General features: G+C 47.2%; 1 protein-coding gene across 3 annotated transcripts in view; it reads left to right on the top strand.

The window, feature by feature from the left end:
• LOC137376119 (spermatogenesis-associated protein 7 homolog) overlaps nt 1–26,130 on the top strand; it is a 181,588-nt gene that overhangs the window by 71,939 nt on the left and 83,519 nt on the right. For all 3 annotated transcript variants that reach the window (XM_068044129.1, XM_068044127.1, XM_068044128.1), the window contains 2 exons: nt 946–1,067; nt 16,131–16,381. In XM_068044129.1, coding sequence (XP_067900230.1) covers nt 946–1,067; nt 16,131–16,381 — 373 coding nt within the window. The remainder of the gene's footprint in view (nt 1–945; nt 1,068–16,130; nt 16,382–26,130) is intronic.

The following is a 26,130-nucleotide window of genomic DNA, read 5'->3' as shown; positions in this document are numbered from 1 at the left end:
CGGGTGCTCCGGTTTCCTCCCACATACCAAAGACTTGCAGGTTGATAGGTAAATTGGCCATTAGCAATTGCCCCTAGTATAGGTAGGTGGTAGGGAAATATAGGGACAGGTGGGGATGTTGTAGGAAAATAGAATTAGTGTAGGATTAGTGTAAAATGGGTGGTTGATGGTCAGCACAGACTTGGTGGGCCGAAGGGCCTGTTTCAGTGCTGTATCTCTAAAACATTTTATCCTAATAAAGCAAGAAATTTTATAAGGCACCCTTAATGTCCTACAGTAGTAGTGACGCAGCCCACTGACAAGTGCTCTTGAATCTTAAAAGCTTCGAGATGAGGGACAACCCATTCCCAAGAGATTAATGAGACCATAGTGCCGCCAAGTACCACTGGCATCTCTGGGCTTCAGATACCACCTTAACGCAGCAACAGGAAAGGTTTAAGAGCAGCCAGAGAGGACCCAAGAGATAGGTAGGATTTTTAAATAATCACTTGTTGTAAATTCATATTTGTGCACATTAAAACCACTCTGTGATTAAATAGTTCAGCATTCTGAAGTAATTATGTTTCTTCCAACGGGAGACAAAGGCCCCAATTTTGACTCTGGGACAGTTTTCGCTAAGTGAGTTTCGATATTTTAACTCCTCAGGCCTCATTTAACTGCTGCCAGCCAACCTCTCACCCATTCCAGGCAGAAGAGGTGCCAATTCACATAGCCCTGAGGTTGCCCTCCAAGGAATTAAGTCCTGGCATTGGGTGCTGGGCCATACTGTGAGGGTCTCCTTCTAATCAGTCCATTATTTTCTTTTGCTTCTATGAAGCACCTTGGCATACAACATTAAAGCCACTTTATAAATGCAATTTGTTGTAATAAATGAATGCAAGTTTTAAATGTCACAGTGTTATTTAAAAGACAGCAAATCATTTAACAGTCACTTTAATATTATAGACACAGATCAGCAGAAAAGGGAGAGGCTTAAGAAAGTAGGCAAAAAATATCAAAAGGAATTTCTACACCATCGTTCAACATCTCAAATGAACTACAGATCCGGTTTCCCGGCAACGTGCAGTGTAAGTAAATTCAATTTTGGCTTTCAAAAGGGAATTGGATAATGGTCTGAAAAGAAAATATTTAGAGGGCCGAGGGAAAAGGCAGGGGAGAGAGACTAGCTGAGTAGCTCTTACAGAGAGCCAGCATGTACATGACAGTCCAAATGGTCTCCTTCTGTGCTGTTCCCATTCAGTGATTCTATGATTCTAAAAAGCATAAATTTCAAACCACATATTCATGAAAGTTAATGAAATTGGAATACATTTGTTATGGTTTTTATGTGTATGTCCTTAGAAACTGTTACTGTTGTTATGCTTATCCCTCCAAATGACCACATGGATGCCATTAATGAGCCCCTGCACTTTGTAAAACACAGCAGTGCAATGAATTCAGACAGCAGTGTTTCATTGCTGTTGCTGTTCAGTGTGGACCCTGCTGAACATTGCATTAGTAACTTGCTTGATCCAGTGTGGACAGTAAATTGGCTGATATTGCAAACAATCCCTATGCTAGCCTGAAAGGAGACAGGCGTAAGAGTTGAGAGAGGAGGTGATCTTTACCGTAACTGGAAATCCTGTCTCTGTGATGGAGATTGGCTGCAGGCGTCCTGGAGTTCCTCTCGTCTTCTGGTGAGTACCCACGATCCCTTATATTAAAAGTTTTGTATATAGCGTAGATCACACTTTAAATATGTCCATAGCATTAAAAACTGTCACACTTTTCTGCCTGGCTCAGATTTCCCAAGAGGCGATAAAAACACATTTTTCCAACATTCATTTATAAGAATCTGACGGTTCAGCCAACCAAAAGACATTCATCAGAATCTATTTACTTCTGTCTCACTCCATCTCTCAGAAACCTCTGCTTTATCCACCAACTTAATGCTACAAGAGTGACATTAATATTGATTAAATAACATTATGACAAAGATTGTGGAATCAGTATTTACAGATATTTCCACTGTTAGTCTAATAATCATAACTCATATACATCTAATATTGTGCATACATTTGTATAAAGGAAGAAAGACTTGCATTTATTTAGCACCTTTCATGACCTCAGGGCATCCCAAAGGGCTTAACAGCCTATGAAATACTTTTGAAATGTAATCACTGCTATAATGGAGGAAAATTCAGCAACCAATTTGTACACAGCCAGGTCTCACAAACAGCAATGTGATAATGACCAGATAATGGAGTTAATTTGGGTGAGACCTGAAAACAGATGCAGGGGGTTGCAGAGCATGATTAACTTGTGCCAATTCATTGTGTTGGAGGCAGTACAGTAAACTCGTGCTGCCTGCCGTATGAGATGATTGCTGCGTGCAGCCAATGCTACCCCAGCTTTTCATAGTCTGCACGCATCAGCAGGGGCCACATATCATGAGTGGCTAGCGCTACTTAAAGGCAGCCTGCATTTCTTAAAAGTGAGGTGCATTGTGGCTAAAAAAAGTGGTGGGATTAATTTGAAAACTGATTCCATGCTCTAATACATTAAGCAATGGCTGAACATGTGAGAGAGTACACCAAGGATTTCAGACACTGCAATGGAGGTCTTGGTGAAAAGGGTGGAAAGGGGGAGAAGGGTCCTGTATCAACAAGGGGCCAGGAGGCCCTCCAGACAGATGCTCAGGAGGCAGTGGGAAGAAGGAGCAACAGCGAGTATTGTTCCAAGAATATGGATGCAGTGCTGGAAGAAGTTTAACAATCTCAAACGTGTTGTCAAGGTGAGGGAGTTCATCTTCAAATGGCATATCATACGAGCTGCACTCTCTAGGGTCATCCGCTGCTCAATTCACACCACACTCCACCCATCAACCAACAATATCTATCAATCAGGACTCAACCCTAACATTCATATGCTTTACCTCACACTCAGACATTTAACAGTGTTACAAGCCTCACATCCACAACTCACAGCTTGCACACACTGCAATCACGACAGCCACAGCACCCAACATATTGCAGGACATTCATTGACACACTTCTATTTTTCTTGCAGGAGGAGGTGGTGCATAACAGCAGCAAGCGGCAAAGAACTGAGGAGGACAAGCACGCTTATATATTTTAACCTCCATGCAGGACACAGTGCTGGCCATCATGGGAAGGGGCTTGCTGAGGCCATGGCCACAGACAGGGCTGAAGCTATTGATGATGAGGGTATCAGCATACCTAATTCTTCTTCTCTCATCCCACTTTTCCAATATCCCACAATCTGTTCTCATTGATAAGTTGCAGAGAGTGTAAGCATGCACGTCCTACTTTCCCCTCTCCTCTCACTGCAACCCAAACCTTGTCTCTGTTTTATTTTAGATACCCAAGAATTGGAGGTTCCCAGTCAGGGAGGAAGAGGAAGAAGACAGTGAAGATGAAGAGACACCATCACTTGACCTAACAATTGCAGCCACCAGCTCACATTGTGCATATTTTAGAGGCTAGGATGTGTTGAGACATCGGGCACAAGCGCACAGGAGCCAAGGTGAGTGTAAAGGATAAAGCAGGAATAAAAACAAGAAATGCTGGAACCACTCAGCAGGTCTGGCAGCATCTGTGGAAAGAGAAGCAGAGTTAACGTTTCGGGTCAGTGACCCTTCTTCGGAACTAGCAAATATTAGAAATGTCAAAGGTTATAAGCAAGTGAGAGGGGGGTGGGGAAAGAAATAACAAAGGAGAAGGTGTAGATTGGACAAGGCCACATAGCTGACCAAGAGGTCATGGAGCAAAGTTTGCTTCCAATTTCCACCCTTCTCTCACCTTTACATGGTCCATCTCTGGCACATCCTTTCCCTTCCTCGACTTCTCTGTCTCCATCTCTGGGGATAGGTTGTCTACTAATATCCATTATAAGCCCACTGACTCCCACAGTTACCTGGACTACACTTCTTCACACCCTACCTCCTGTAAGGACTCCATTCCATTTTCCCAGTTTCTCCGTCTCCGACGCATCTGCTCTGATGATGCTACCTTCCATGACGGTGCTTCTGATATGACCTCCTTTTTCCTCAAGCGAGGAATCCCCCCCACTGTTGTTGACAGGGCCCTCAAACGTGTCCGGCCCATTTCCCGCACCTCTACCCTCACCCCTTGCCCTCCCCCCCAGAACCGTGACAGGGTTCCCCTTGTCCTCACTTTCCACCCCATCAGCCTCCATATCCAAAGGATCATCCTCCGCCATTTCTGCCACCTCCAGCGTGATGCCACTACCAAACGCATCTTCCCCTCCCTTCCCCATGTCAGCATTCCGAAAGGATCGTTCCCTCCGCGACACCCTGGTCCACTCCTCCATTACCCCCACCACCTCGTCCCCGTCCCATGGCACCTTCCCCTGCAATCGCAGGAGGTGTAATACCTGCCCATTTACTTCCTCTCTCCTCACTATTCCAGGCCCCAAACACTCCTTTCAGGTAAAGCAGCGATTTACTTGTACTTCTTTCAATGTAGTATACTGTATTCGCTGCTCACAATGTGGTCTCCTCTACATTGGGGAGACCAAGCGCAAACTGGGTGACCGCTTTGCGGAACACCTCCGCTCAGTCCGCAAGCAGGACCCTGAGCTTCCGGTTGCTTGCCATTTCAACACTCCCCCCTGCACTCATGCTCACATCTCTATCCTGGGCTTGCTGCAGTGTTCCAGTGAACATCAACGCAAGCTCGAGGAACAGCATCTCATTTTCCGATTAGGCACACTACAGTCTGCTGGACTGAACATTGAGTTCAATAATTTCAGAGCATGACGGGCCCCCCATTTTACTTTTATTTTTAGTTATTTTTTCTTTTTCCTTTTTACATTTTTTACAATTTTTGTTCTTTTTTCTTTTGTTTATTTCATTTCATTGTCATTTGTTCAGTTTGCTTACCCACTGTTTTTTTTCATGTTTGTACTTGCTGCTGCTTAATCTTCAGGTCGTTAACACCTTATCTGTACTAATGCTTTGTCTTTCAACACACCATTAACATATTGTTTGCCTTTGCTCCATGACCTCTTGGTCAGCTATGTGGCCTTGTCCAATCCACACCTTCTCCTTTGTTATCTCTTGCCCCACCCCCGGCTCACTTGCTTATAACCTTTGACATTTCTAATATTTGCTAGTTCCGAAGAAGGGTCACTGACCTGAAACGTTATCTCTGCGTCTCTTTCCACAAACGCTGCCAGACCTGCTAAGTTGTTCCAGCATTTCTTGTTTTTATTTCAGATTTCCAGCATCCGCAGTATTTTGCTTTTATTTAAGGATAAAGCAGGTGCTGGCTTGCTGGAGGGTGAGATTACACATTAGTTTTGCTGCAGAGGACTCAGATGATGACTTCAGTGGGCCTGATACAGAAGAAGGCCGGTGGGCATACATAGTCAAATACTCAGGGCACTGGAAAGCCTGCCAGAAAACCTGTGCTGAATGTCAAGGAGATTGGGTGAATCTAGCACTAACTTGGCACAAGGCTTTCCTTTCCAGCATGAAAGTGGTGGTCAACACCATCAGCACACTTGCTGAACCCACCATGATGCCATGTATGATAGCTAATGTCACAGCTTCCATCGCAGCGCAAACAGCTTCCATCAAAGTCCTGAGTGCTTCAGTGGAAGCTTAGACTGCTGCCTTCATGATTTTGAATAGCAATCTTAAAATGAGCTTCCTGGGCATCATAGCAATGTATCAATCTGTCCTCCAACAGATCAGTAGGATTGCTGGACGCTGCCATTGGAGAATGGCATTGGCTTCATGGAGCACAAACCTGCTGTCCCCTCTCAGGATGATGGTATTCGTGCTCTTAACCCTGCCTCTCTGCCAGTGCCCTTGTTGTTGCCTGTCAGACAGACAGCCAGATGCTATAGCCCAGGCCTGAAATTGGGCAGTCTAAAGCCTGACCTTCTAGGCCCAGAGCTGCTCAAAGGTTGTCCTCCAAGTCCATCTGCAGTCTCCTCAATTGGAGGTGTGCAACCTTCCACAAATCATGCTGCAGCCACTGGGGAAGTACCTTGTAGGAGCACTATTAGAGAGATAGGGTTACAGAAGACAGCCACTAAGGGAATGCACAAAGGGTGATTATTTTTTTATGCATTATGTTATAATTGAATTTATAAATTTGGATTGGAATGTACATTTTCTAGTGGTTTATTTTTATGTTGTCAGAAAGAGGATAATGTGATGGTCAGTGATAAATGAAAGGTAAGGAGTGTGGGACTGTTGGTAAATGGGAATGTGTGGAGGTTACTGTTGTCACTCATTAAATATTCCATCACATAGAGCCCGGGAAGAAAGGGATCATCTATATTGTAGCGTCCCTTCCTCTTCCTGTTCCTCCACTTCCTATTGAACTTCCTCCTCCTCCTCTACCTTATAGTGCTGTTCCTCACTTTCTCACCTGATAGGTGTTCACTCAAAATGACCTGGTTGTGCAGCATGCATCATACTATCATAAACCTCGGTACCTGCTCAGCTGAGTACTGCAGAGCTCTTCCAGAGCAGTTCATACAGTGCAAGTGCTGCTTGAGGACACCAATGCTGTGCTCTATATTATTCCTGTGGCATCAAGAGGTTCTTCATCCACAAAAGTGTTCAGAGGGCGAGAGAGAGACAGAGGGAAATGTCCCGACTCCAGAAAAGTATGCAAAATCTGCTCCGGTTGCAGTCAATGGGGGTCGAGGTCAAGGAGGACCTCCAAGAGATGAAGAGCCAGCAGGCCTCGCTCTTTGCCAAGGAGGCCTCCAAGATCATCTTCCGGTCCAGAGTCCGCTCCATCGAGCAGGATGAGACGTGCTCGCGTTACTTCTTCCAAAAGGTACACAGAGAGGGCTCTGTTATCAGCAGCCTGAAGGAAGAAGATGGCTCGGTAACGTCTTCGCAGTCCGACATACTAAGGATCAGCAAATCCTTTTATGCTGGGCTGTATGACGCGAAGCCCACAGAAGCAGAGCCTCCCAGTCCTTCCTGTCATCTATCACAGAGGTCTTAGATGACAGCAGGAGGGAGAGACTGGACAAGCCGCTAACTCTGGACGAGCTGACAAAGGCCATCGAGTCCTTCGAGACGAGTAAAACTCCCGGAAGCGACGGCTTACCGGTCGAGTTGTACTCGGCCCTGTGGGACTGGGTCGGCCAGGACCTGCTGGAAGTATACGAGAGTATGCTCCTGGCCAGCAGCATGTCAGAATCCATGAGGAAAGGCATCATCACCCTCATCAACAAGCGGAAGGGGGAGAGGGCAGAAATCAGAAATTGGCGGCCCATCTCACTGCTTAATGTTGACTACAAGATTCTGTCCAAAGTCATATCCAGTCGAGTCAAGTCTGCTCTGGAGTTGGTGATCCACCCCGATCAGACCTGTACTGTACCCGGCAGGAAGATCTCTGATAGTCTCGCGCTACTCAGGGATACGATCGCCTACGTGCAGGACAGGAGGGTGGACACCTGCCTCATCAGCCTGGACCAGGAGAAGGCTTTTGACAGGATATCGCACACCTACATGATAGAAGTGCTTTCCAAAATGGGGTTTGGGGAGGGAATCTGCAATTGGATCAAACTGCTCTACACAAACATCAGTAGCGCAGTCTCAATCAGCGGGTGCGAATCGGAAAGTTTCCCGATCAAATCTGGAGTCAGACAGGGCTGTCCTCTCTCCCCGGTCTTGTTTGTTTGCTGTATTGAACCCTTTGCTGAGTCTATTAGGAAGGATGCAAGCATAAGAGGGGTGACAATCCCAGGCAGCGGAGGCACTCAGGTTAAAACCTCCCTGTACATGGATGACGTCGCCGTCTTCTGCTCGGATCCGCTGTCCGTGCGCAGACTGATGAGCATCTGCGACCAGTTCGAACTGGCCTCGGGAGCCAAAGTTAACCACGGCAAGAGCGAGGCCATGTTCTTTGGGAACTGGGCTGACCGATCCTTTGTCCCCTTCACCGTCAGGTCAGATTACCTGAAGGTGCTGGGGATATGGTTCGGAAGGGCCGGGGTGTGCACCAAAACCTGAGAGGAGCGAGTAGCCAAGGTACAACAAAAGTTGAGCATGTGGGGGCAGCGATCTCTCTCCATTGTGGGTAAGAACCTGGTCATCAGGTGTGAGGTGCTCACGTTGTTGCTCTACGTGGTGCAGGTCTGGCCCATACCCCACTCCTGCGCTGTGGCAGTCACCCGAGCCATTTTCCGCTTCATCTGGGGATCTAAAATGGACCGGGTCCGGAGGGACACGATGTTCAAATCTCTGGACAAGGGCGGGAAAAATGTACCCAATGTGGCTCTCATCCTGATGACCACCTTCGTGTGCGGCTGCATCAAACTGTGTGTAGATCTCCAGTACGCAAACTCCAAGTGTCACTACGTGCTGAGGTTCTACCTGTCCCCGGTGTTGCGAAGGATGGGCCTGGTCACATTGCCGCGGAACGCTCCATGCAGTTGGACCGTGCCGTAACACCCATCCTTCGTGGAGCAGTTTCTGCGGGAAAACACCTTTGACCACCAGTCCATCAAGCAGTGGTCTGCACGGAATGTCCTCAAGGCCCGCCGGGAAAAGGAGACGGTGGATCCTGTCGGATGGTTCCCCGAGCAGACCGTCAAAGTCATTTGGCTGAATGCCTCATCACCAGAACTTTAAAACAAGCACCAAGACGTAGCTTGGCTAGTGGTGAGAAGGGCCCTCCCCGTCAGATCCTTCATGCACACCCGAAGTCTCGCCCCCTCCGCACAATGCCCCCGCGGTGGCTGTGGTGGGGAAGAGACGGTCGCCCACCTCCTCCTGGAATGTGTCTTCGCAAAGCAGGTGTGGAAAGAGATGCAATGGTTTTTGTCGAGGTTCATCCCAAGCAGCTCTGTAACACAGGAGTCTGTGCTCTACGGGCTGTTCCCAGGGACGCACACCGAGACAAACATCAACTGCTGCGGGAGGACTATCAATTCAGTGAAAGACGCCCTTTGGTCTGCCCGAAACTTGCTGGTGTTCCAGCGCAAAGAGCTGTCCACCACCGAATGTTGCAGACTGGCACATTCCAAGGTCCAGGACTACGTGCTGAGGGACGCACTAAAGCTTGTGGCAGCCGCAGCAAAGGCTCAATGGGGAAAGACCACAGTGTAAGGTCCCCCCACCAAGCTGAACTGAGGGGCTGGATTCATGGGAAACCCCTCGAACTGTATCATTAATATTTTCATTTGCTGTAAATGTAAAGCTGTAATTGGCATGACAATTGTGAAATGGAAGGGTTGTGAAGAAACTCATGATAGTATTGAAGGAAACTGATCTCCCTTGCAATGTTTGTATTTTTTGGTGCTGTTTGAAACTGTTTGGCAATGTATTTTTTACAGATTTTTATGAATAAAGTATATTTTGGAAATAAAATAAAAAATGCTGTGCTCTATATTATTCCTGTGGCAGCATGGCTCTTATTCTATGCCTGCTGTGCACATGCACATGGGTTCTGGACCAGAGTCATGAGCCATGTCATGAGTGGATAACCCTTGCCACCTAGTAGCTTGCCTTTGACTTGCCTTGGTGATTCAAATACAAGTGGCACAGCGGACTGCTGCAGAGTGAAGGAATTGTGACTACTGTCAGGATAGCGTGCATTCAGCCGCATGATACACTGCCTGTGGAGATACACCAACTGCACATTGAGGGAATGGAATCTGTTTTAGTTCATGAAAATGGCCACGTTCAGATGAGGTGCACACAAGGCAATGTGCATGCAGTCACTGGCATCCAGCAGCATGGGGAAGTCTGCAATCCATGCAAACCTTCCTGCTCTCTCCACCTACTTGTCTCTGGCAAGATGGAATGAGATGCAGTGTCCTGCAAACTGCAAGATGTCGCTTAAATATCCAGCCTCGAAGGAGCCAAACGTATAAAAGTTAAGAGCCACAGCCACCTTGACAACCACAAGCAATGCGGGCTTTGACCTGTTTTGAGGTTGCAGTTGTAGCTGCAGCAGTTGGCAGAATTCAGTCACAACCTCTTTAGTGAAGCGAAGGTGCCTCAAACCGAGGGCCTTACTGAAGCTGAGATTAAAGAATTGCTCCCTAAAAATCCTCGGGATTTATGAACTCTTGCTAAGAGCCCTTCACTCCCCCTCCTCCTCCTATCTCTTCGAGCTGCTTGTTCTGTTCTGCGTGATGTCTCTTCATTCTCCCAGTCATACCTAGTTCCTAGAAGGAGACCTACCAGGTCATCCATGTCTGGAAGCAACTTGTTTTAGCACAAGCTTTTAAATGAACAGAAAGGTACTTCAGCACCAGCCAGACCACTCCTTGTCGAGTTTTCCAACTTTAGCCAAGTATAGGAAAACTGCAAAAATACATACAAATGCACCAGCAGCCAGAAAAAATAATCTAGCAACTAAACTGTAAATACTTCATGATCCATTTAAGTAATGCTAGTGAGGGGATCCTTCATGCCTTTTAATGTTGACTTCAGCTGTGCAAGATTAAGGCAGGGTATAGGCTGGAGCATGTTATTTAAAAATCGCAACATTGATGTCAAATCGACATTGGGCACCAATTGACATCATGATCTGTCTATTCTGTATGCTGCCAGCGTTCACTAGGTGCATGCACAAATTCCTTTACTGAGATGATGTCCGGGGCACCTCAGAAGTGCGCATGCTTCTTGGACCCCATCTTTGACCATTAAGAGGTCAGATAGCACCTAAACATTGGACGCTACAGAGCCCAATTTCTCCACCAATCTGTTTTAGTGGTCTTGGTTGAGGCATAAATATTGGCCAAGACACCAGGGAGAAATACCCTTCTCTTATTCAAAATAGTGCCATGTGATATTTTGCATCCATGTGAGAGAGCAGATGGAGCCTCAGTTTAACATCTCATCCAAAAGATGGTGCCTCCAACAGCACAACACTCCCTCAGTACTGCGCTGTGACTGTCAACATAGATTATGAGCTCAAGTCTCTGGCGTGGCACTTGAACCCCTGGTCTTATGACAGCTGTACAGGGAGGTAATAATGAAAATAGTGTCTGATCCATTTCTGGCAATGATCCGCATGTTACCTCAGGAATCTACATGAGACCCATTGGCTGTCTTGAACCCATCACAACCATCCACTACCCTCCTCTGTCTGGCTGAACTTGTTCTCACATTGAACAACTTCTCCTTCAACTCCATTCACTTACTTCAAGTAAAATATGTTGCTATGGGTCCTAGTTATGCCTGTCTTTTTGTGGGATATGTCAAACATTCCCTGTTCCGGTCCTACTCAGGCCCCCTCCCCAACTCTTTTTCCGGTACATTGATGACTGTATCGGTGCTGTTTCCTGCTCCCGCCTGGAACTAGAAAACTTTATCAACTTTGCTTCTAATTTCCACCCTTCTCTTACCTTTACATGGTCCATCTCTGACACTTCACTTCCTCGACTTCTCTGTCTCCATCTCTGGGGATAGGCTGTCTACTAATATTCATTATAAGCCCACCGACTCCCACAGCTACCTCGACTACACTTCTTCACACCGTGCCTCCTGTAAGGACTCCATTCCATTCTCCTAGTTTCTCCGTCTCCGACACATCTGCTCTGATGATGCAACCTTCCATGACGGTGCTTCTGATATGACCTCCTTTTTCCTCAAGCGAGGATTCTTTCTTTATTCTCGACTGAGGATTCACCCCCACTGTGGCTGACAGGGCCCTCAACCATGTCCGGCCCATTCCCGCACCTCTATCCTCACTCCTTCCCCTCCCTCCCAGAACAAGGATTCGCCTTGTCCTTACTTTACACCCCACCAGCCTCCACATCCAAAGGATCATCCTCTGCTATTTCCACCACCTCCAGCGTGATGAGACTACAAAACGCATCTTCCCCTCCCTTCCCATGTCAGCATTCCAAAGGGATCATTCCCTCCGTGACACCCTCGTCCACTCCTCCATGACCCCCACCACGTCGTCCCCTTCCCACGGCACCATCCCTGCAATCGCATGAGGTCTAATACCTGCCCATTTACCTCTGCTCTCCTCACTATCCAAGGCCCCAAACACTCCTTTCAGGTGAAGCAGTGATTTACTTGTACATCTTTCAATTTAGTATACTGTATTCGCTGCTCACAATGTGGTCTCCTCTACATTGGGGAGACCAAATGCAGATTGGATGACCGCTTTGCGGAACACCTCCGCTCAGTCCATAAGCTTGATCCCAAGCTTCCGGTTGCTGGCCATTTCAACACCACTCGTGTCCCCCCAAGCCCCCCGTTCCGCTCTCAAGCTCACATCTCTGTCCTGGGAATGCTGCAGTGTTCCAGCGAACATCAACACAAGCTTGAGGAACATCACCTCATTGACTGATTAGGCACACTACAGCCTGTCGGACTGAACATTGAGTTCAATAATTTCAGAGCATGACGGGCCCCCCTTTTTTATTTTTAGTTATTTTTTTCTTTTTTCTTTTTTATTTGTTTATTTTATTTGAGTTAGTTTTGTTTGTTTCCACTGTGCCTACTCACTGTTTTTTTCATGTTTGTGCTTGGGACCAGGGCTGTTCATTTTACTGTCAATTGACAGCCTCTCTACACTAACGCTTTGTCTTTCAGCACACCATTAACATACCATTTGCCTTTGTTCCATGACCTTCTGGACAGTTATTCTCTGTGACCTTGTCCTATCAACACCTTCTCTTTTGTTAACTCTTGCCCCACCCCCACTTTACTTGCTTAAAACCTTTTACATTTCTAATATTTGCCAGTTCTGATGAAGGGTCACTGACCCGAAACGTTAACTCTGCTTTTCTCTCCACGGATGCTGCCAGACCTGCTGAGCATTTCCAGCATTTCTTGTTTTTATTTTTCATTCAATCTTCCGATGTTTGCGACATCATCAATCTATAACTATCCTCCTACTTCTTTCAAAATCATCATTATTGCACTCAAAAAAAACCCACCATCAACATTCCATTTTTTTCAATTACTTCCATATCTCCTTTCTCTCATTTCTTTCTCTCCAAAGTTCTGAAATGCATTTTTGCTTTGCATTACATTCCCACTGCCTGTTCAAGACTGGAATCAGCTAATAAGACCAGCCATGCTTACAGGCAAAAGGGTATTTATCAACTGGTCCAGCAAGCCTGTCTTATTTTTCTAGATCAACTCCACTTAATTATCTTCTCACCTATTCCCTCAGTCCCTTTTCTTTAGAGAAAAACATAATATTCTACTTAAATGCATTTATACTGCTCACTTCAATTGCCTTTCCTATTTCTTATTTCCACAATTCCATTATCCTTTGTATGAAAAGATTGGATCTGATTTCATTTTGTTACAGACAGATGGGAAATGGTGTGGGTGACTTCCACTTTTCACCTCTCAATTGACTGCAGATAGCGTTTTAAAAATAATGTTAAGGGTCAAATAAATAGACAAATGACAGTTTCCTCGTAGGTTAAAAAAGAAAGATAATTCTTTCTGTAAATTCCACCAGATTTGAACCGATGTCCCCAGGGCATTAGCCCAGGACTTAGGATTACTAGTCTAATGATATTACTGTTATGCTACCGTCTCCCCGAGTGGGGTCCCCCAGGGGTCGGTGTTTGGACTACTGTTTTTCTTAATCTATATTAATGACCTAGACTTGAGTGTACGGAGCAAAATTTCAAAATTTGCAGATGACACAAAACTTTGAGCTATTGTGAATAGCGAGGAGAATAATGACAGACTTCAAGAGGACATAGACAGGTTCGTGGAATGTGCCTCTGTCTGGGCGTCTTGTAAAGATGTGAGTATCCATCTCTTCAAGGGATATCCCTTGTCCTCTCGAAGCCATCCACAGAGTTTCGGTGGTGTCATGAAGAGCTGCGGCATCCTGGACTGCCGGAGGCTGAAGGCATCAAGGCAGCTGCCAGGATAACGAGCACACACATGTATAAAGCACTTGGTGTGGTCGCATACCAGCTGAACATTTAGGTGGTGGAAGTCCTTGCTATTGATGACTCTCACTGGTTGCTCACTCGGTGCCTTGATGGCCATATGGGTGCAATTAATGATCCCCTGCATCTGCGGGAATCCAGCAATGGAGGAGAATCCCACTGCCCTTTATGCCTGCGAGGCCCCATCTATTTGAAATTGTATGCACTGCCCTGCTTTCGCAAGGAGGACATCAGCAACCTGCGAGATGCAATGGTATGCTGCCACTTGAGAGACGCCACCAAGGTCCGCTGCTGATCCTTGGAATGAGCCGCAGGCGAAGAAGATCAAGACCAGCTACTGGCAGGACATGGCAAGCAGTACTGAGAGGTCTGAGTCTTCCTCAACGAGGGCACAAATCTCAGATAACATCTGCCTACCTAGGGGCACTCTCCTGCAACACTGATTCTCTGACATTTCCAGGTGGCTTCCTCTTCGGTGGTACAGTCAATACTGAAGGTATGGCCTTCGTTGCCTTCCTGCCCCTCCTTTCTTCTGCCCTCCTCATGCCCAGGACACTGCATCTGCTCCTGAGGATATTGATCCTCATTGTTACTCATCTCTATCTCCGAGTTTCTTGATCCCATGACCAGCTGTTGATTTGCTTGCAGTCAGCTGAACTCATAATTATATGGTGACCAGAACTATACATAGTGTTCTAAGTGTGGTCTAACCAAGATTCAACACAAGTTTAGCATAACTTAGCTATTTTTCAATTCTATCCTGTGAAAAATAAACCCAAGTTTATTATAATGGCCTTATTAACCTGCGTCACTAATTTTAGTGATTTGTATCTTTGTACATCCAGGTATTCAAGATATTCAAGTTCAAGATATTAAGGGGAACAGATGGGGTAGATTAGGAGAAACTATTTTTGCTAGTTGGGGAGTCTAGGACTGGGGGGCATAGTCTAAAAATTAGAGCCAGACTTTTCAAGAGTGAAATTAGGAAACACTTCTTTATATAAATGGTGGTAGATGTTTAGAACTCTCTTCTGCGAACGGCAATTGATTCAAGATCAATAGCTAATTTTAAAATTGAGATTGATAAATTTCTGTTAGTCAAAGGTATTAAAAGATATAAGGCAAAGGCGGGTATATGTAGTTAGGTCGCTAATCAGCCATGATTTCACTGAATGGCGGAACAGGTTGAGGGGCATAGTCCTGTTCCTATGTTTCCAGATCCATCTGCTCCTCGACCCCATTTAGATTCTTATTTTCCAGGTAATATGTGAGCTCCTTATCTTTCTTATCAAAATGTACTATCTTACACTTATCTGTGCTGAAATTCATTTGCCAATTATACGTCCATTCTGCAAGTTTATTAATGTCTTAGATTAGATTAGATTAGAGATACAGCACTGAAACAGGCCCTTCGGCCCACCGAGTCTGTGCCGACCATCAACCACCCATTTATACTAATCCTACACTAATCCCATATTCCTACCAAACATCCCCACCTGTCCCGATATTTCCCTACCACCTACCTATACTAGTGACAATTTATAATGGCCAATTTACCTACCAACCTGCAAGTCTTTTGGCTTGTGGGAGGAAACCGGAGCACCCGGAGGAAACCCACGCAGACACAGGGAGAACTTGCAAACTCCACACAGGCAGTACCCAGAATCGAACCCGGGTCCCTGGAGCTGTGAGGCTGCGGTGCTAACCACTGTGCCACTGTGCCACTGTGCCGCCCCTTGTGCCGCTTCTTGTAATTTATTGCAGTCCTCCTCAGTATTGAGTATTCTGCCACTGCCACCCGACCACTCCCACCATCCCCCACCCCCCAGCCCCCCACCAAATTTGGTGTCATCCGCAAATGTAGAAATTGTGCTTTTGATACCAAAGTCCAAATCATTAATATAAATTGTGAACGACAGTGATACCAGCATTGATTCTTGTGGGACCCCATTTTCCATCTTTTGCCACTCTGAACAGCTACCCTTTACCCATACTCTCACAGCCATCGAGTTATTCATTCTGTTACTTATCCCTGGCTCCACATGCTCATACCTTATTCATTTGTCTCTCATGTGGCACTTTATCAAAGGCCTTTTGGAAATCTAAATAAATTACATATACTGCATTATCCTTGTCTACTCTTTCTCTGATACATCTTCAAAGAATTCAATGAGGTTGCTCAAGTAAGACTTTCCCTTTTGAAATCCATACTGACTATTCATTATTATATTTTTGGATTAATCCAGATCATGGACAAACATCTGATGAAAAGACCTTTTCAAGACCCTCAAAAGAAAACATTCAGTGGAGACATCCTTGATAAGCATTCCAATTGGTTTACAAAAGAAAGGCAGCCTTTCACTCCAAGAACCTTGAAGAAAACAGCAAAGTCATTCCTTTCTAAGTACAGGTATTACACAGCACCTAAAAAGATGCAAGCCCGTCCAAGTGTGACCACGATGTGCAATAGGAGCAGCACTGGAGCTAACATTGACAGGTATTTTTTATAGAATTACAAATAAGATGAGACTTAAAGAAATATATTCCAAGATAAATGTTTATTCCTGAAATTAATGACTTGAATCATAATTCTGGTCAACAAAAAAATAACCACGACGGATACATCTTAAAAAGTATATAAACCCTATGTGCATTTTCCTGCCTAATGCTTAGCTATTCACTTCCAGCCTTCAGGCTACTCTGTACCTTGCATAAAGCATGTCCAATCAACAAAGGATTCTCCAGAATCCTTTTAAAACTGTCTCTTTGGTATAAAAAAAATTGGATCACAATAATATTTTTGAAGCTATCTTAAGGTTCTGCGAATCAAATGTGTGCAAGACTTGGCGAGCCTTTCCCCCTAGCAATGACTGGCTTCCCAATTCCAAACTTGGGGCTGGACTTTCATTACAGAGGCGAGAAACCGGAACCAGATCTGATTTTGGGTCAGAAACCCATCTCCGGTGGGAAACTGATTCAGAATCAGATTTTCAAATGGGTAAGCCCTTAATTGGTATGGATACCTGTTTCCTGTCCACTTACATGAAATGGGACCGAGAATGGAGGTGGGTCAAATCAAGTGTGGGGCTCATGTAGACACCCTACGACAGCCATCATTGAGCTGGTTGTCCTGAAGGAGAAATCTGCATTTTGTGCCAAAGGTTTCCACTGCACCTGAGGGATATGAGATGTCACAGGGGAGCTGGAGGCCTGGCACTAGGGGAAGGGCAGACCCTCGCTTCATCAATGCCCACCTGGATGTAATGCTGTTGGCTGTGAGGGAGAGGGGGGAGGTCCTCTTCCCAGAGGGTAGCAGGGGCACCTCTCCGTTCCTCCTCCTCTGTTACCTCCTGCTCCTCCCCTGCTGAGCTGTCTCTTTCCAGGGCCTTACTGTCCTCCAGGTCCACATCTCTCTGGGGGGCCATATTATGGAAAGTGCAGCAGATAACCATAATGACCAAGACCCTTACAGGAAGGTATGGAGGTTGCCACCCAACCAATCCAGGTACCAGAATCACTTCTTCAGAAACTCAGTGGCTTACTTAATGGTTGGCCTGCTGAGGTGGCACAGGTTGTATTGCCTCTGTGCCTCTGCCTGGGGCTTCCATAGAGGGGTCAGTAGCCATCTCTTCAAGGGCTATCCCTTGACCCTTTGGATCCATCCACGCACCTTGGGGGATGGAGTGAAGCTCTGAGGCAACCTGGACTGGCAGAGGATGAAGGAGTCATGGCAGCTGTCAGGAAAGCAAGCATACATATGGAGGAAGCTCTTGTTGTCGTAGATCAGTTGGGTGTTGAAGAAGAGGAAGCCCTTCCCGTTGATGGATCTCACTGGCCAGTCACTGAGTGCTTTGATGGCCACATGGGCGCAATCGATGCCCTGCACCTGGAGGAATTCAGCGATGGAGGCAAAGCCATATGCCCTCTGTGCCTGTGCAGGTCCATCTATGTCAAAGTGGATGTAATCCCTCGTCCTCCTGAATACAGCATCCGTGACCTGCCTGATGGTGTGATGAGCTGCCGACTGTGAGATGCCACCTAGGTCCACAGCTGATTCCTTGAAAAACCCAATTGCATAGAAATTCAGGGCAATGGTGTCCTTGACGGCTGCAAGTAAGGGACTGCCATGGGGGCCGCAAGGCCTCAGGTCATCATGGATCTGAGCACAGAGATCAAGACCATCTACCTGGATAGGCACAGCCTCCTACAGCACTGGCTGCCTGTCATTTGCAGGTAACTGACTCTTGGGCGGTAGACACGATGTGTTGGGTAGCGCCTTTGTACCTTTCCAGTCCCCCCGCTGTGCTCCTGCTGACCAGGAGGCTGAATCTGCTGCAGCTCATCCTGGCTCTGTCCAATATCAGAGTAGCCTGCTTCCATATGAATTCCCTCAGCTAGACTTTGTGCATTCACCAAGCCTTTCCCTGCCGACCCCAGCTGCTCAGGTGATGCCAGCGGGCTCACGTCCTCTCTGGATTTCTGTTACTCACCACAGAGCAAAGCAAGTCTTCCAGCTGTAGCAATAGCTACTCTGTGTCACTTTTGGAACAGCTGAGCTTTATTTTGTGCCTCTGCATTATTTTAATCAGCCTTTCCCATAGTCCTCATGGTCCTCCACATTGTTCATGTCTTGTACACTCTGCCACCTTCCAGACATGACGTTCTCCCCATTCCATTCCTTTAAAAATTGAAAACTGCTGCTGACAAGCCTGTTAATGAGCTCCTCAATGAGCTCAACAGGCGCTTAATTGGAGGTTGCCGTTGCCTCCCTCCCGGCGCCCCATTATTAATGGCTTCACGTTCCGGAGGCAACAGGACCCAGTGCCAATCTCCAAGAACACGATTTTTAAATCGCATTCACACCCACCCCCACACCCAGCAAGCTTTAAAACTCTTGCCCTTGGTTTCTGAACACAATTTGGTGACTCGCTATACCATATAATGACGCATGATGTAACAATACTGAAGCAGTAGTCAATATCATTGGTCGTGCACATGCCAAAACAGTCTACCTGTTGAGCCCATGAAATTTGATTCAGCCTGAATGGCCAAGCTAGTTTTAAATGTATGATCTCACTGACTCACACGTAATAATGTATCAGAACACGGGAACCTCTATCCATTTATTTGTGCACACCAGGATAATTTTCAACAGCACAAAATTGGAAAATTGTATGTATTGACTGCTCTAGGATGCATTCACCCTCATGGAGACAAAAATCGGTGCAGTTTCAAACTTTGAACAACTCTCTAAGGTTGCTTCATTTACCACAATGACCCAGTTCTTCTGCATGTGTGCTATAAGACGATATGATTCTTGTAATAGTTGGGACAGATTACTGATTGACAGACATTTTTGTACAGTGTTACGTAACACAGAAAGGCAATAAAAGATAAAATAACTCTGGATAATGGGCAACATAGGGAGGACGTCCATTACAGCCCTGGTGGAGTGGTATGAAGTGTTGCAACAAATATTTTATTGAATGAACTTTTCAGCTAGGAATGCAGCCTATGAAATCTGAACAGCAAGTTAACTCTTTGCTATTAAAAATGCAACAATAGAGCATGGAAGCACTTTAAGGTAACGGTGTACGTCATTGGCCACTAGACTACGAGGAGGTAAGGTAATTTTGTACGTACTGTTAACAGAAAAGATAGAGCAAAGAGCATAGAACTGCTCCTTAATGAAATGTAGAATGCTGTGTATACAAAGTGTATCAAATTCACACTGACAAAATTAAAAAGAATAAGTAAATGTAAACAGTTCACGGGCAACTATCAGTGGTTCTAGGCACCCTGAAAAGTCTAAGACTGCCCCTGGAAGAAACCCCATTAATGGCATTTTCTTCTTGCTTTATTCATTCCTTTAGTTTTGACAAAAAACATTTAATTTCAAATGATTTCTTTTCATTCTAGTTGACCTCCTCTGGCATTGCATACAGAAAAAAAGAAATGTTTCTTTCATTCTGCAATTTTTCCTTTTGTTCTTTCCTACTCTTTCTGCATCATTGGGCTGAATTTTAAGGGAATGAAGTGGATGGAACAGAGGGATGTCCCATCCTGATTTTGTCCATGGCTGCAAACATTGAAGGCGAAGGTCTGACAGTAACGTGGCAGGCAGGTGACTGAGAGACTGAGAGCCCAATTGAATGCGATTTTATGGAGCAGACTGAATTTTGTAAATGGAGCATGGGTCTCATAGGGCTTCAGAGGCTTGCTGACATGGAGGTGGTCGAGCATGGCTGTCTGCAAGGGGAGGCCATTGGGAGGGCAACCATCCCAATGGCCCCTGGCAGGGTACCAAGGGGAGGGTTGTGCACGTTGCATGAGGAGTGAGGGGAAGGTGGTTGAGCTGCAGAGCAGCCATTACAAGGAGGGCAACGGGCAAGTGACAACTGAGCAAGGCTCACAAGTGGGGGCAACAAGAGGGGGTCACTGGCAGGGAAAGACTGCCTTTCCGGGAGAGGCCACCTTTCATGGGCCTCATTCTTTCAGGCATTGTGGACCCCGTCGAAGATGAGTTACAGCAGAGTGGGAGGGAGGACCAAGCATCTGCAGCTGCATTGGAATGGCCTTGGAGGCCACAGGAGGGTCAACAGCGGCCTGCAAATGCTGAAGGAGAGCACAGAAGTGAGAGAGAGGGGGCTGCCCCATGCAGAAGGAGATACCCTCTGGAAGAGGGTCTACAGGTCGAGGCTCAACTACCTGCAGATGTCCGAGAGGCAGTGCCACCGAAGACTCCGCCACTCCAGGGAGGCAGTTACGGATCTGTGCACCATGATGCAGGATGAGCTGTGCCCAGGGGACTTGGTGGGAATCCATTGCCACTGGCCCAGAAGGTAACCATGGCACTGAACTCCTATGCCACTCTATCATTTCAGGGATCCACAAGGGTCATGTATGGAATCTCACAGTCAGTGGCACATCAGTGCATCAAGAAGATCACCAATGCCCTGTTCAGGAGTGCAGGAGACTATGTGCACTTCTGCATGGATCCTAACTCACATTGAGAGGGCCACCGGGTTTGGGGCCATCACTGGATTCCCCCAGGTTCAGGGGTGTCATCAACAGCATGCGTGTGGCCATTAAGACTCTTGCACACCAGGCAGTGGCCTTCATCAACAGGAAGGGCTTCCACTCCCTCAATGTGCAACTTGTCTGCAACCACCGTAAACAGATCCTGCAGGTCTGTTCACGCTTCCGAGGAAGTTGCCATGATCCCTACATTTTGAGGCAATCCCAGGTGCCAGAATTGTTCCGGCCTTCCTCTAGCTTTCAGAGATGGATTCTTGGAGACAAGGGCTACCCACTGAGGATATGGCTATTGACACCTGTGAGGAGTCCACACACAGACTCAAAGGAGAGGTACATCACCTACCATGAAACAGCACGAGCTAGCGTAGAGCAGGCCTTTGGTCTGCTGAAGATGAAATTCCAGTGCCTAGATCAGTCCAATGGAGCCCTTCAGTATGCACTGGTGAGGATCTCACTTATCGTCATGGTCTGCTGTGCACTGCACAACCTGGCCCTGCAGAGGTGGGGAGCTGATGAGCAACAAGTAAAGTGAGGAGCTGACTGCCTCTTCGGACACTGAGGATGCAGAGCAGGAAAATGGGCAAGCCAGGCCTGATGAAGGACCCCAGGGGCAACAGGAGAATGACCATGAGATACATGCAAGGGAGGCTCACGATGCCCTTGTACGTTCGCATTTTCTTTGATCATTATTGCCCCTGGTACCTTCGCCAATAAAGATCCACCTTTATGCAGCCATGTTGTCACCTTCCTTTCTTAATGGTTGCATGGCTTAATGAACATTTCGGCAAAGATGGTGAGGCTCCAGAGTTGCTCTCTCGCAGTATGTTCTATCACCTCCAGCCTCTTCACAGAGGGGAAGGGCCAAGTCTTTTTTTTTAATTAATTCATGGGATGTAGGCATCACTGGCCAGGCCAGCATTTATTGCCCATCCCTAATTGCCCTTGAGAAGGTGGTGGTGAGCTGCCTTCTTGAACTGCTGCAGTCCATTTGGGATAGGTATAACCACAGTGCTGTTAGGAAGGAAGTTCCAGGATTTTGACCTAGCAACAGTGGAGGAATGGCGATATAGTTTCAAGTCAGGACGGTGTGTGACTTGGAGGGGAACTTGCAGGTGGTGGCGTTCCCATGTATTTGCTGCCCTTGTCCTTCTAGTTGGTAGAGGTCGCGGGTATGGAAGATGCTGTCTTACGAGCCTTGGTGCATTGCTGCAGTGCATCTTGTAGATGGTACACACTGCTGCCACGGTGCGTCGGTAGTGGAGGGAGTGAATGTTTGTAGATGGGGTGCCAATCAAGCGGGCTGCTTTATCCTGGATGGTGTCGAGCTTCTTGAGTGTTGTTGGAGCTGCACCCATCCAGGCAAGTGGAAAGTATTCCATCACACTCCTGACTTGTGCCTTGTAGATAGTTGACAGGCGTTGGGGAGTCAGGAGTGAGTTACTCACCTCAGGATTCCTAGCCTCTGACATGCTCTTGTAGCCACGGTATTTATATGGCTACTCCAGTTCAGTTTCTGGTCAATGGTAGCCCCTAGGATGTTGATAGTGGAGGATTCAGCGATGGTAATGCCGTTGAAGGTCAAGGGGAGATGGTTAGATTCTCTCTTGTTGGAGATGGTCATTACCTGGCACTTGTGTGGCGCGTATGTTACTTGCCACTTATCAGCCCAAGCCTGGATATTGTCCAGGTCTTGTTGCATTTCTGCAAGGACTGCTTCAGTATCTGAGGAGTCACGAATGGTGCTGAACATTGTGCAATCATCAACGAACATCCCCACTTCTGACCTTATGATTGAAGGAAGGTCATTGATGAAGCAGCTGAAGATGGTTGGGCCTAGGACACTACCCTAAGGAACTCCTGCAGTGATGCCCTCGAGCTCAGATGATTGACCTCCAACAACCACAGCCATCTTCCTTTGCGCTAGGTATGACTCCAACCAGCGGAGGGTTTTCCCCCTGATTCCCATTGACCTCAGTTTTGCTCGGGCTCCTTGATGCCATACTCGGTTAAATGCTGCCTTGATGTCAAGGGCAGTCACTCTCACCTCACCTCTTGAGTTCAGCTCTTTTGTCCATGTTTGAACCAAGGTTGTAATGAGGTCAGGAGCTGAGTGGCCCTGGCGGAACCCAAACTGAGCGTCACTGAGCAGGTTATTGTTAAGCGAGTGCCGCTTGATGACACTGTTGATGACACCTTCCATCATTTTACTCATGATTGAGAGTAGGCTGATGGGGCGGTAATTGGCCGGGTTGGACTTGTCCTGCTTTTTGTGTACAGGACATACCTGGGCAATTTTCCATATTGCAGGGTAGATGCCAGTGCTGTAGCTGTACTGGAACAGCTTGGCTAGGGGCGCGGCAAGTTCTGGAGCACAGGTCTTCAGTACTATTGCCGGAATATTGTCAGGGCCCATAGCTTTTGCAGTATCCAGTGCCTTCAGTCATTTCTTGATATCACGCAGAGTGAATCGATTTGGCTGAAGTCTGGCATCTGTGATGCTGGGGACTTCAGGAGGAGGCCAAGATGGATCATCAACTCGGCACTTCTGGCTGAAAATTGTTGCAAATGCTTCAGCCTTATCTTTCGCACTTATGTGCTGGGCTCCCCCATCATTGAGGATGGGGTTATTTGTGGAGCCACCTCCTCCAGTTAGTTGTTTAATTGTCCACCACCATTCACGGCTAGATGTAGCAGGACTGCAGAGCTTAGATGTGATACGTTGGTTTTGGGATCGCTTAGCTCTGTCTATCACATGCTGCTTACGCAGTTTGGCAGGCAAGTAGTCCTGGGTTGTAGCTTCACCAGGTTGACACCTCATTTTGAGGTATGCCTGGTGCTGCTCCTGGCATGCCCTCCTGCACTCTTCATTGAACCAGGGTTGGTCTCCTGGCTTGATGGTAATGGTAGAGTGGGGGATATGCCGGGCCATGAGGTTACAGATTGTGGTTGACTACAATTCTGCTGCTGCTGGGGGCCCACAGCGCTTCATGGATGCCCAGTTTTACATTGCTTGATCTGTTCGAAATCTATCCCATTTAGCACGGTGGTAGTGCCACACAACACAATGGACGATATCCTCAATGTGAAGGCGGGACTTCGTCTCCACAATGACTGTGCGGTGGTCACTCCTACCAATACAGTCATGGACAGAAGCATCTGCGGCAGGCAGATTGGTGAAGACAAGGTCAAGTATGTTTTTCCCTCGTGTTGGTTCCCTCACCACCTGCCGCAGACCCAGTCTAGCAGCTATGTCCTTTAGGACTCGGCCAACTCGGTCAGTAGTGGTGCTACCGAGCCACTCTTGGTGATGGACATTGAAGTCCCCCACCCAGAGTACATTTTGTGCCCTTGCCACCCTCAGTGCTTCCTCCAAGTGGTGTTCAACATGGAGGAATACTGAGTCATCAGCTGAGGGAGGGCGGTCGGTGGTAATCAGTAGGAGGTTGCCTTGCCCATGTTTGACCTGACGCCATGAGATTTCATGGGGTCCGGAGTCGATATTGAGGACTCCCAGGGCAACTCCCTCCCTACTGTATACCCTATGCCACCACCTCTGGTGGGTCTGTCCTGCCAGTGGGACAGGACATACCCGGGGATGGTGATGGCAGTGTCTGGGACATTGTCTGTAAGGTATGATTCCGTGAGTATGACTATGTCAGACTGTGCTTGACTAGTCTGTGGGGCAGCTCTCCCAACTTTGGCACAAGCCCCCAGATGTTAGTAAGGAGGACTTTGCAGGATCGACAGGGCTGGGTTTGCCGTTATCGTTTCCAGTGCCCAGGTCGATGCCGGGTGGTCCATCCGCTTTCATTCCTTTTTATTGACTTCGTAGCGGTTAGGTACAACTGAGTGGCTTGCTAGGTCATTTCAGAGGGCATGTAAGAGTTAACCACATTGCTGTGGGTCTGGAGTCACATGTAGGCCAGACCAGGTAAGGACAGCAGATTTCCTTCCCTGAAGGACATTAGTGAACCAGATGGGTTTTTACAACAATCGACAATGGTTTCATGGCCATCATTAGACTAGCTTTTAATTCCAGATTTATTAGTTGAGTTCAAATTCCACCTTCTGCTGTGGTGGGATTCAAACCCATGTCCCCAGAGAAATACCCTGGGTCTCTGGGTTACTAATCCAGTGATAATACCACTATGCCACCGCCTACCCACCGCCTTCCATGACAGAAGAGAAAGGGAGGAAGTCTGTGCTTAACAGGAATGATTTATTTATTTTCAGACTACAGACTGCCATTTGCATCTGAAACATACACTTACCTGTGATAACTCTGTGATTCTAGGTGCAATTCTTAATTCTCTTTTGTGAACTGCTACACGGTGCTATCCCTGCACTGTCAGCTGAAGTGGAGGCTGGCTGCTGACCTTGCTGCCATGTGGTTAGGGATGTCCTTTATGGTCGTCCTTTCGATGCCTTGGGCCAAGAGGGCCCTGGCATGTTGAGGGCCTCCTGTACAGAACCAGTACTACCCTCTGTTGGCAATGATGTTGGAGGAACTGGCAACACTGGTGGGGGGCAGTGAAGCAGCTGTTCACACCAGGAGCACCCTGAGAGAAGCTCCCAGCTATGGGAGGCAACTGCTCCTCTTCCCTAGCAGGGCAGACTTCTGCCTCCCTGCTAATCTGAGAGGGTAGAGGACCTGAGGTGACTCGAGATCCCCTGCCCCTGTTCCCCTCTGGCCTTGCCACTGCTGCCTTGTGCCCATGGTCAGGATGAGGGTATGAGATCTCACCATCAGAGCTGCCAATCTCTCAATGGAGGACGTCACTCAAGCACCAGTTAGAGACGATGTTGAGCTCAAGGCCTGGATTGACTCCTCCATTATCTGCGCTTGGGCACACATTTTCTGTGGCATCTCTGCCAGATGTTGCCTGACCTCTCGCTGCAGTTGGAGCATTTTCCTTGAAGCTGGCGCATCATGAGCCTGGGGCTCAGCATGGGCCTGATCTCCCACAATCCTCTGACTTTCAGAGGCCTGGGCTGTCACAGCCTTCATCAGCTGCTCAGGCACACATGTGCTGTGCTTACCAGCTTGTGTGCCCAGATTTAAAGGAGAGTGCAAACGTACTGAGGTGCAAGTGTCTGCTCTGGTGGAGGGTACAGGAGTATGAGGTGCTGACGGACCCTCTGAGACTCCTTCCTGCTCCTCAGAGGTGGCAGGCTCTGCTGTGGATTTGGAGGCTTTCTGATTTGGCA

This window comes from Heterodontus francisci, chromosome 13 (assembly GCF_036365525.1).
Source record: "Heterodontus francisci isolate sHetFra1 chromosome 13, sHetFra1.hap1, whole genome shotgun sequence".
Classification (NCBI taxonomy): domain Eukaryota; kingdom Metazoa; phylum Chordata; class Chondrichthyes; order Heterodontiformes; family Heterodontidae; genus Heterodontus; species Heterodontus francisci.
Note: the sequence above shows the minus strand (reverse complement) of the source record. Positions and strands in the feature narration are given on the sequence as shown.